Source organism: Bombina bombina, chromosome 1 (assembly GCF_027579735.1).
Source record: "Bombina bombina isolate aBomBom1 chromosome 1, aBomBom1.pri, whole genome shotgun sequence".
Taxonomy (NCBI): domain Eukaryota; kingdom Metazoa; phylum Chordata; class Amphibia; order Anura; family Bombinatoridae; genus Bombina; species Bombina bombina.
This window is the reverse complement of record NC_069499.1, coordinates 1,594,321,214-1,594,333,557: the sequence shown is the minus strand read 5'-3', so window position 1 is coordinate 1,594,333,557 and position 12,344 is coordinate 1,594,321,214. Positions and strand designations below refer to the sequence as shown.

The 12,344-nt window shown below is 38.2% G+C and overlaps 1 protein-coding gene across 1 annotated transcript in view; it reads left to right on the top strand.

The window, feature by feature from the left end:
- Positions 1-12,344, top strand: part of ELAC2 (elaC ribonuclease Z 2) — a 246,750-nt gene that overhangs the window by 212,859 nt on the left and 21,547 nt on the right. The window contains exon 23 of the mRNA XM_053710440.1: positions 4,774-4,918. Coding sequence (XP_053566415.1) covers positions 4,774-4,918 — 145 coding nt within the window. The remainder of the gene's footprint in view (positions 1-4,773; positions 4,919-12,344) is intronic.

The window sequence follows — 12,344 nt, the reverse complement described above, 5'->3', positions numbered from 1 at the left end:
TTTTACTTACTCCAGGGGCAACTAACTGTAAAATAATACACCACTAATTCTACTTACTCCAGGGGCGAATAACTGTAAAATAATACACCACTAATTCTACTTAATCCAGGGGCTACTAACTGTAAAATAATAATACATCACTAATTCTACTTACTCCAGGGGAAACTAACTGTAAAATAATAATACACCACTAATTCTACTTACTCCAGGGGCGACTAACTGTAAAATAATAATACACCACTAATTCTACTTACTCCAGGGGCAACTAACTGTAAAATAATAATACACCACTAATTCTACTTACTCCAGGGGAAACTAACTGTAAAGTAATAATACATCACTAATTACACCACTAATTCTACTTACTCCAGGGGCAACTAACTGTAAAATAATAATACAACACTAATTTTACTTACTCCAGGAAAAACTAACTGTAAAATAATAATACACCACTAATTCTACTTACTCCAGGGGCAACTAACTGTAAAATAATAATACACCACTAATTCTACTTACTCCAGGGGGACTAACTGTAAAATAATACACCACTAATTCTACTGACTCCAGGGGCGACTAACTGTAAAATAATAATACATTACTAATTCTACCTACTCCAGGGGCGACTAACTGTAAAATAATAATACACCACTAATTCTACTTACTCCAGGGGCTACTAACTATAAAATAATACACCACTAATTCTACTTACTCCAGGGGTGCCTAACTGTAAAATAATAATACACCACTAATTCTACTTACTCCAGGGGCAACTAACTGTAAAATAATAATACATCACTAATTCTACTTACTCCAGGGGCGCCTAACTGTAAAATAATAATACACCACTAATTCTACTTACTCCAGGGGCAACTAACTGTAAAATAATAATACATCACTAATTCTACTTACTCCAGGGGCGCCTAACTGTAAAATAATAATACACCACTAATTCTACTTACTCCAGGGGTGACTTACTGTAAAATAATAATACACCACTAATTCTACTTACTCCAGGGGCAACTAACTGTAAAATAATAATACACCACTAATTCTACTTACTCCAGGGGCAACTAACTGTAAAATAATAATACACCACTAATTCTACTTACTCCAGGGGCAACTAACTGTAAAATAATAATACACCACTAATTCTACTTACTCCAGGGGCAACTAACTGTAAAATAATAATACACCACTAATTCTACTTACTCCAGGGGCAACTAACTGTGAAATAATAATACACCACTAATTCTACTTACTCAAGGGGCAACTAACTGTAAAATAATAATACACCACTAATTCTACTTACTCCAGGGGCGAATAACTGTAAAATAATACACCACTAATTCTACTTAATCCAGGGGCTACTAACTGTAAAATAATAATACATCACTAATTCTACTTACTCCAGGGGCGACTAACTGTAAAATAATAATACACCACTAATTCTACTTACTCCAGGGGCAACTAACTGTAAAATAATAATACACCACTAATTCTACTTACTCCAGGGGCAACTAACTGTAAAATAATAATACATCACTAATTACACCACTAATTCTACTTACTCCAGGGGCAACTAACTGTAAAATAATAATTTATTACTAATTTTACTTACTCCAGGGGCAACTAACTGTAAAATAATAATACACCACTAATTCTACTTACTCCAGGGGCGAATAACTGTAAAATAATACACCACTAATTCTACTTAATCCAGGGGCTACTAACTGTAAAATTATAATACATCACTAATTCTACTTACTCCATGGGCGACTAACTGTAAAATAATAATACATCACTAATTACACCACTAATTCTACTTACTCCAGGGGCAACTAACTGTAAAATAATAATTTATTACTAATTCTACTTACTCCCGGGGCAACTAACTGTAAAATAATAATACACCACTAATTCTACTTACTCCAGGGGCAACTAACTGTAAAATAATAATAATACACCACTAGTTCTACTTACTCCAGGGGCGACTAACTGTAAAATAATAATACACCACTAATTCTACTTACTCCAGGGGCAACTAACTGTAAAATAATAATACACCACTAATTCTACTTAGTCCAGGGGCGACTAACTGTAAAATAATAATACACCACTTATTCTACTTACTCCAGGGGCAACTAACTGTAAAATAATTATACATTACTAATTCTACTTACTCCATGGGCGACTAACTGTAAAATAATAATACATCACTAATTACACCACTAATTCTACTTACTCCAGGGGCGACTAACTGTAAAATAATAATTTATTACTAATTTTACTTACTCCAGGGGCAACTAACTGTAAAATAATAATACATTACTAATTCTACCTACTCCAGGGGCTACTAACTGTAAAATAATAATACACCACTAATTCTTCTTACTCCAGGGGAGACTAACTGTAAAATAATAATGCATTACTAATTCTACTTACTCCAGGGGCGCCTAACTGTAAAATAATAATACACCACTAATTCTACTTACTCCAGGGGCAACTAACTGTAAAATAATAATACATCACTAATTCTACTTACTCCAGGGGCAAGTAACTGTAAAATAATAATACATCACTAATTCTACTTACTCCAGGGGCGCCTAACTGTAAAATAATAATACACCACTAATTCTACTTACTCCAGGGGTGACTTACTGTAAAATAATAATACACCACTAATTCTACTTACTCCAGGGGCTACTAACTGTAAAATAATAATACATCACTAATTCTACTTACACCAGGGGCTACTAACTGTAAAATAATAATACATCACTAATTCTACTTACTTCAGGGGCAACTAACTGTAAAATAATAATACATCACTAATTCTACTTACTTCAGGGGCAACTAACTGTAAAATAATAGTACACTAATTCTACTTACTCCAGGGGCGACTAACTGTAAAATAATAGTACACCACTAATTCTACTTACTCCAGGGGTGACTAACTGTAAAGTAATAATACATTACTTATTTTACTTACTCCAGGGGCGACTAACTGTAAAATATTAATACACCACTAATTCTACTTACTCCAGGGGCGACTAACTGTAAAATAATAATACATTACTAATTCTACTTACTCCAGGGGCGACTAACTGTAAAATAATAATACATCACTAATTCTACTTACTCCAGGGGCAACTAACTGTAAAATAATAATACACCACTAATTCTACTTACTCCAGGGGCAACTAACTGTAAAATAATAATACACCACTAATTTTACTTAGTCCAGGGGCAACTAACTGTAAAATAATAATACACCACTAATTCTACTTACTCCAGGGGTGACTTTCTGTAAAATAATAATACACCACTAATTCTACTTACTCCAGGGGTGACTTTCTGTAAAATAATAATACACCACTAATTCTACTTACTCCAGAAGCTACTAACTGTAAAATAATAATACATCACTAATTCTACTTACTCCAGGGGCTACTAACTGTAAAATAATACATCACTAATTCTACTTTCTTCAGGGGCAACTAACTGTAAAATAATAATACATCACTAATTCTACTTACTCCAGGGGCGAATAACTGTAAAATAATACACCACTAATTCTACTTACTCCAGGGGCGACTAACTAAAATAATAATACACCACTAATTCTACTTACTCCAGGGGCGACTAACTATAAAATAATAATACACCACTAATTCTAATTACTCCAGGGGCAACTAACTGTAAAATAATAATACATTACTTGTTTTACTTACTCCAGGGGCAACTAACTGTAAAATAATAATACATTACTTGTTTTACTTACTCCAGGGGCTACTAACTGAATAATAATAATACATCCCTAATTCTTCTTACTCCAGGGGCTACTAACTGAATAATAATACATTACTTATTTTACTTACTCCAGGGGCGACTAACTGTAAAATAATAATACATCCCTAATTCTTCTTACTCCAGGGGCGACTAACTGTAAAATAATAATACATCCCTAATTCTTCTTACTCCAGGGGCTACTAACTGAATAATAATACATTACTTATTTTACTTACTCCAGGGGCTACTAACTGTAAAATAATAATACATTACTTATTTTACTTACTCCAGGGGCTACTAACTGTAAAATAATAATACATTACTTGTTTTACTTACTCCAGGGGCTACTAACTGTAAAATAATAATACATTACTTGTTTTACTTACTCCAGGGGCTACTAACTGTAAAATAATAATACATTACTTGTTTTACTTACTCCAGGGGCTACTAACTGAATAATAATACATTACTTATTTTACTTACTCCAGGGGCAACTAACTGTAAAATAATAATACATTACTTATTTTACTTACTCCAGGGGCTACTAACTGTAAAATAATAATACATTACTTGTTTTACTTACTCCAGGGGCTACTAACTGAATAATAATACACCACTAATTCTACTTACTCCAGGGGCGACTAACTGTAAAATAATAATACACCACTAATTGCACCACTAATTCTACTTACTCCAGGGGCTACTAACTGTAAAATAATAATACATTACTAATTCTACTTACTCCAGGAGTGACTAACTGTAAAATAATAATACATTACTAATTCTACTTACTCCAGGGGCGACTAACTGTAAAATAATAATACACCACTAATTGCACCACTAATTCTACTTACTCCAGGGGCTACTAACTGTAAAATAATAATACACCACTAATTCTACTTACTCCAGGGGCGACTATGAATGTAACATATGTCTTTGCTAGTTTTAATATCTTCATTTGTCCCTTTTCTTTTTTTTTTCCAGTACAACGTCACAGGCGATTGGTGTGGGAATGAAGATGAATGCTGAGTTTATCCTGCTTAATCATTTCAGCCAGAGATACGCCAAGCTGCCGTTATTTAGCAGCGATTTCAGCGACAAAGTTGGGATATCATTTGACCATATGCAGGTGAATTCTCTTTCTGCCCCATCTCAGGTGCTTTAAAGAACCGTTACATATAGTAGAACTTAATACATATGTGCATCATACAAAGACAATGCAATAACACAAATTTATTTTCCCACCATCTATGCCGGCCCTCTGTATCATTTGACATCCACCAGCCAATCACAGACTATTATACATATATACTGTGAACTTGTTCAGTAGTAGCCTGTTGTCTCTGAAAGTTTGTAACTGCATCATGTGACATCCATCATCCAATCAGACTAGTATAGGTTTACACTGTGAACTTGTGCACATGCTCAGTAGTAGCCTGGTGTCTCTTACTGTATCATGTGACATCCATCAGCCAATCCCAGACTAGTATAGGTTTACACTGTGAACTTGTAAATAGCAGTAAAGTATGAAGCTATGTTAGCACTTCCCTTCAGATGCTCGCTGCCAGCCCCGGTTCTCCCAGAGCGTATCCAGAAACAAGAATGATCTAATGTGGCGGTGCTGTGTCATCTCAGGGGATGCAAGCTGCTCTTTCTTTCATGTAATTGGCATGAGTCCATGAGCTAGTGACGTATGGGATATACAATCCTACCAGGAGGGGCAAAGTTTCCCAAACCTCAAAATGCCTATAAATACCCCCCTCACCACACCCACAATTCAGTTTTACAAACTTTGCCTCCTATGGAGGTGGTGAAGTAAGTTTGTGCTAAGATTTCTACATTGATATGCGCTTCTCAGCATTTTGAAGCCTGATTCCTCTCAGAGTACAGTGAATGTCAGAGGGATGTGAAGGGAGTATCTCACCTATTGAATGCAATGGTTTTCCTCACGGGGATCTATTTCATAGGTTCTCTGTTATCTGTCGTAGAGATTCATCTCCTACCTCCCTTTTCATATCAACGATATACTCTCAATTTACCATTACCTCTTCTGATAACCGTTTCAGTACTGGTTTGGGTATCTGCTATATGTGGATGGGTGTCTTTTGGTAAGTATGTTTTCATTATTTAAGACACTCTCACCTATGGTTTGGCACTTTATATAAAGTTCTAAATATATGTATTGTACTTATATTTGCCATGATTCAGGTTTTCAGTATATTTCCTTTTGCAGACTGTCTGTTTCATATCTGGGAAATGCTTTTTTATGAAAATGTATTTCTTACCTGGGGTATAGTCCTTTTTTTCAAATTGACTGTCTTTTTTAAATTCGCGGGCAGAATTAGGCTCGCGAGGACTCAAGATGCCTAAGTTTATTGCGTCATTTTTGGTGAGAGACTTTTTTGCACAAAGTTACGTTCGTTGACACAAATTCCTCATTTCCGGCTTCTTAGTTGACGCCGAGTCCTTCACAAGGTTGCGTCATCTATGACGCAAGTGTATCGTTTTTGGCGCCAAAAAATATTTTTCTGTTTGTTGTGCGTCATACTTAGTGCCAAATATTTTCATTTTTTAAGACCCCATTCCTATTTGCCTCTTGCCTTTTTCTATGTCAGAGGGTTATGCTGTTTGCATTTTTTCCCATTCCTGAAACTGCCATATAAGGAAATTCATAATTTTGCTTTATATGTTGTTTTTTTCTCTTACATTTCCAAGATGTCTCAATCTGATCCTGTCTCAGAATTCACTGTTGGATCCCTGCTGCCTGATAACAGTTCTACCAAAGCTAAGTGCATTTGTTGTAAACTTGTGGAGATTATACCTTCTGCTGTGGTTTGTAATAGTTGTCATGATAAACATTTACATGCAGAAAATGTATCCATCAGTAGTAGTTCATTACCTGTTGCTGTTCCCTCAACATCTAATGCACAAGATATACCTGTAAATTTAAAATAATTTATTTCTGATTCTATTCAGAAGGCTTTGTCTGCTATTCCGCCTTCTAATAAACGTAAAAGGTCTTTTAAAACTTCTCATAGAGTTGATGAAATTTCAAATGACTGGCAACAATACTGATTTATCCTTCTCTGATGAGGATCTATCTGATTCAGAAGATCGTGCCTCAGATATTGACACTGACAAATCCTCTTATTTATTTAAAATGGTGTATATTCGTTTTTTATTGAAAGAAGTGTTGATTACATTGGATGTAGAGGAAACTAGTCCTCTTGATATTAAAACTAGTAAACGTTTAAATTCTGTTTATAAACCTCCTGTGGTTACTCCAGAGGTTTTTCCAGTTCCTGATGCTATTTCTGATATGATTTCTAAGGAATGGAATAGGCCTGGTGGTACTTTTATTTCTCCTTCAAGGTTTAAAAAATTGTATCCTTTTCCAGCAAAGATCCCCAAAGTTGATGGAACTATCTCTACTCTTGCTAAACGTGCTACTATTCCTACGGAAGATAGTACTTCTTTTAAAGATCCTTTAGATAGGAAACTTGAATCTTATCTAAGGAAGGCTCATTTATATTCAGGTCATCTTCTTAGGCCTGCAATTTCTTTGGCTGATGTTGCAGCTTCTTCAACTTTTTGGTTGGAAACTTTAGCGCAACAAGTATCTGATCATGATTTGTCTAGCATTGTTAAGTTTATTCAACATGCTAATAATTTCATTTGTGATGCCATTTTTTATATCATCAAAATTGATGTTAGATATATGTCTTTAGCTATTTTAGCTAGAAGAGCTTTGTGACTCAAATCTTGGAATGCTGATATGACTTCTAAGTCCAGATTGCTATCTCTTTCTTTCCAAGGTAATAAATTATTTGGTTCTTAATTGGATTCAATAATTTCAACTCACTGGGGGGAAGGGAGTTTTTTTGCCTCAGGATAAAAAACCTAAGGGTAAATCTAAAGCTTCTAACCGTTTTTGTTCCTTTCGACATAAGGAACAGAAATCTAATCCTTCCCCATAGGAATCGGTTTCCAATTTGAAGCCTTCCTCAAATTGGAATAAATCATTTAAGAGATCAAAGCCAGCCCCAAAGTCCGCATGAAGGTGCGGCCCTCATTCCAGCTCAGCTGGTAGGGGCAGATTAAAATTTTTAAAAGATGTTTGGATCAATTCGGTCCAAAATCATTGAATTCAATTTCATTCAGACTAGTTTTGGATCTAAAGATTTTGAATCGATATGTAAGAGTACCAACTTTCAAGATGGTGACTATAAGGACTATTCTGCCTTTTGTTCAGCAAGGGCATTATATGTCCACAATAGACTTACAGGATGCATATCGTCATATTCCAATTCATCCGGATCACTATCAGTTCCTGAGATTCTCTTTTCTAGACCAGCATTACCAATTTGTTGCTCATCCTTTTGGCCTAGCGACAGCTCCAAGAATCTTTTCAAAGGTTCTCGGTGCCCTACTCTCTGTAATCGGAGAGCCGGGGTATTGCGGTGTTTCCTTATTTGGACGATATCTTGGTACTCGCTCAGTCTTTACGTTCTGCAGAATCTCACACAAATCCACTAGTATTGTTTCTTCAAAGACATGGTTGGAGGATCAATTTACCAAAAAGTTCTTTGATTCCTCAGACAAATAGATTCAGTGTACATGACTTTGTCTCTAACAGACAAATTGGTTGCAGCCTGTCGGAACCTTTAGTCTCAGTCATTCCCTTCAGTAGCTATGTGCATGGAAGTTTTAGGTCTCATGACTGCAGCATTGGACGCGAAACCTTTGCTCGTTTTCATATGAGACCTCTCCAGCTTTGTATGCTGAACCAATGGTGCAGGGATTATACAAGGATATCACAATTAATATCCTTAAATCCCAATGTTCGACTTTCTCCAACATAGGTGTGTCCGGTCCACGGCGTCATCCTTACTTGTGGGATATTCTCTTCCCCAACAGGAAATGGCAAAGAGCCCAGCAAAGCTGGTCACATGATCCCTCCTAGGCTCCGCCTACCCCAGTCATTCTCTTTGCCGTTGTACAGGCAACATCTCCACGGAGATGGCTTAGAGTTTTTTAGTGTTTAACTGTAGTTTTTATTATTCAATCAAGAGTTTGTTATTTTGAAATAGTGCTGGCATGTACTATTTACTCAGAAACAGAAAAGAGATGAAGATTTCTGTTTGTATGAGGAAAATGATTTTAGCAACCGTCACTAAAATCCATGGCTGTTCCACACAGGACTGTTGAGAGCAATTAACTTCAGTTGGGGGAACAGTGAGCAGTCTCTTGCTGCTTGAGGTATGACACATTCTAACAAGACGATGTAATGCTGGAAGCTGTCATTTTCCCTATGGGATCCGGTAAGCCATGTTTATTACGATTGTAAATAAGGGCTTCACAAGGGCTTATTAAGACTGTAGACTTTTTCTGGGCTAAATCGATTCATTATTAACACATATTTAGCCTTGAGGAATCATTTTATCTGGGTATTTTGATATAATAATATCGGCAGGCACTGTTTTAGACACCTTATTCTTAGGGGCTTTCCCAAAGCATAGGCAGAGCCTCATTTTCGCGCCGGTGTGGCGCACTTGTTTTTGAGAGGCATGGCATGCAGTCGCATGTGAGAGGAGCTCTGATACTTAGAAAAGGCTTTCTGAAGGCGTCATTTGGTATCGTATTCCCCTTTGGGCTTGGTTGGGTCTCAGCAAAGCAGATACCAGAGACTGTAAGGGGGTTAAAGTTCAAAACGGCTCCGGTTCCGTTATTTTAAGGGTTAAAGCTTCCAAATTTGGTGTGCAATACTTTTAAGGCTTTAAGACACTGTGGTGAAAATTTGGTGAATTTTGAACAATTCCTTCATGTTTTTTCGCAATTGCAGTAATAAAGTGTGTTCAGTTTAAAATTTAAAGTGACAGTAACGGTTTTATTTTAAAACGTTTTTTGTACTTTGTTATCAAGTTTATGCCTGTTTAACATGTCTGAACTACCAGATAGACTGTGTTCTGAATGTGGGGAAGCCAGAATTCCTATTCATTTAAATAAATGTGATTTATGTGACAATGACAATGATGCCCAAGATGATTCCTCAAGTGAGGGGAGTAAGCATGGTACTGCATCATTCCCTCCTTCGTCTACACGAGTCTTGCCCACTCAGGAGGCCCCTAGTACATCTAGCGCGCCAATACTCCTTACTATGCAACAATTAACGGCTGTAATGGATAATTCTGTCAAAAACATTTTAGCCAAAATGAACACTTATCAGCGTAAGCGCGATTGCTCTGTTTTAGATACTGAAGAGCATGACGACGCTGATAATAATATTTCTGAAGGGCCCCTAACCCAGTCTGATGGGGCCAGGGAGGTTTTGTCTGAGGGAGAAATTACTGATTCAGGGAACATTTCTCAACAAGCTGAACCTGATGTGATTGCATTTAAATTTAAGTTGGAACATCTCCGCATTCTGCTTAAGGAGGTATTATCCACTCTGGATGATTGTGACAAGTTGGTCATCCCAGAGAAACTATGTAAAATGGACAAGTTCCTAGAGGTGCCGGGGCTCCCAGAAGCTTTTCCTATACCCAAGCGGGTGGCGGACATGGTTAATAAAGAATGGGAAAGGCCCGGTATTCCTTTCGTCCCTCCCCCCATATTTAAAAAATTGTTTCCTATGGTCGACCCCAGAAAGGACTTATGGCAGACAGTCCCCAAGGTCGAGGGAGCGGTTTCCACTTTAAACAAACGCACCACTATACCCATAGAGGATAGTTGTGCTTTCAAAGATCCTATGGATAAAAAATTAGAAGGTTTGCTTAAGAAAATGTTTGTTCAGCAGGGTTACCTTCTACAACCTATTTCATGCATTGTCCCTGTCGCTACAGCCGCATGTTTCTGGTTCGATGAGCTGATAAAGGCGGTCGATAGTGATTCTCCTCCTTATGAGGAGATTATGGACAGAATCAATGCTCTCAAATTGGCTAATTCTTTCACCCTAGACGCCACTTTGCAATTGGCTAGGTTAGCGGCTAAGAATTCAGGGTTTGCTATTGTGGCGCGCAGAGCGCTTTGGTTGAAATCTTGGTCGGCTGATGCGTCTTCCAAGAACAAACTACTTAACATTCCTTTCAAGGGGAAAACGCTGTTTGGCCCTGACTTGAAAGAGATTATCTCTGATATCACTGGGGGTAAGGGCCACGCCCTTCCTCAGGATCGGCCTTTCAAGGCCAAAAATAAACCTAATTTTCGTCCCTTTCGTAGAAACGGACCAACCCAAAGTGCTACGTCCTCTAAGCAAGAGGGTAATACTTCTCAAGCCAAGCCAGCTTGGAGACCAATGCAAGGCTGGAACAAGGGAAAGCAGGCCAAGAAACCTGCCACTGCTACCAAGACAGCATGAAATGTTGGCCCCCGATCCGGGACCGGATCTGGTGGGGGGCAGACTCTCTCTCTTCGCTCAGGCTTGGGCAAGAGATGTTCTGGATCCTTGGGCGCTAGAAATTGTCTCCCAAGGTTATCTTCTGGAATTCAAGGGACTTCCCCCAAGGGGGAGGTTCCACAGGTCTCAGTTGTCTTCAGACCACATAAAAAGACAGGCATTCTTACATTGTGTAGAAGACCTGTTAAAAATGGGAGTGATTCATCCTGTTCCATTAAGAGAACAAGGGATGGGGTTCTACTCCAATCTGTTCATAGTTCCCAAAAAAGAGGGAACGTTCAGACCAATCTTAGATCTTAAGATCTTAAACAAGTTTCTCAAGGTTCCATCGTTCAAGATGGAAACCATTCGAACTATTCTTCCTTCCATTCAGGAAGGTCAATTCATGACCACGGTGGATTTAAAGGATGCGTATCTACATATTCCTATCCACAAGGAACATCATCGGTTCCTAAGGTTTGCATTCATGGACAAACATTACCAGTTCGTGGCGCTTCCTTTCGGATTAGCCACTGCTCCAAGGATTTTCACAAAGGTACTAGGGTCCCTTCTAGCTGTGCTAAGACCAAGGGGCATTGCTGTAGTACCTTACTTGGACGACATTCTGATTCAAGCGTCGTCCCTTCCTCAAGCAAAGGCTCACACGGACATTGTCCTGGCCTTTCTCAGATCTCACGGATGGAAAGTGAACGTGGAAAAGAGTTCTCTATCTCCGTCAACAAGGGTTCCCTTCTTGGGAACAATAATAGACTCCTTAGAAATGAGGATTTTCCTGACAGAGGCCAGAAAAACAAAACTTCTAGACTCTTGTCGGATACTTCATTCCGTTCCTCTTCCTTCCATAGCTCAGTGCATGGAAGTGATCGGGTTGATGGTAGCGGCAATGGACATAGTTCCTTTTGCACGCATTCATCTAAGACCATTACAACTGTGCATGCTCAGTCAGTGGAATGGGGACTATACAGACTTGTCTCCGAAGATACAAGTAGATCAGAGGACCAGAGACTCACTCCGTTGGTGGCTGTCCCTGGACAACCTGTCACGAGGGATGACATTCCACAGACCAGAGTGGGTCATTGTCACGACCGACGCCAGTCTGATGGGCTGGGGCGCGGTCTGGGGATCCCTGAAAGCTCAGGGTCTTTGGTCTCGGGAAGAA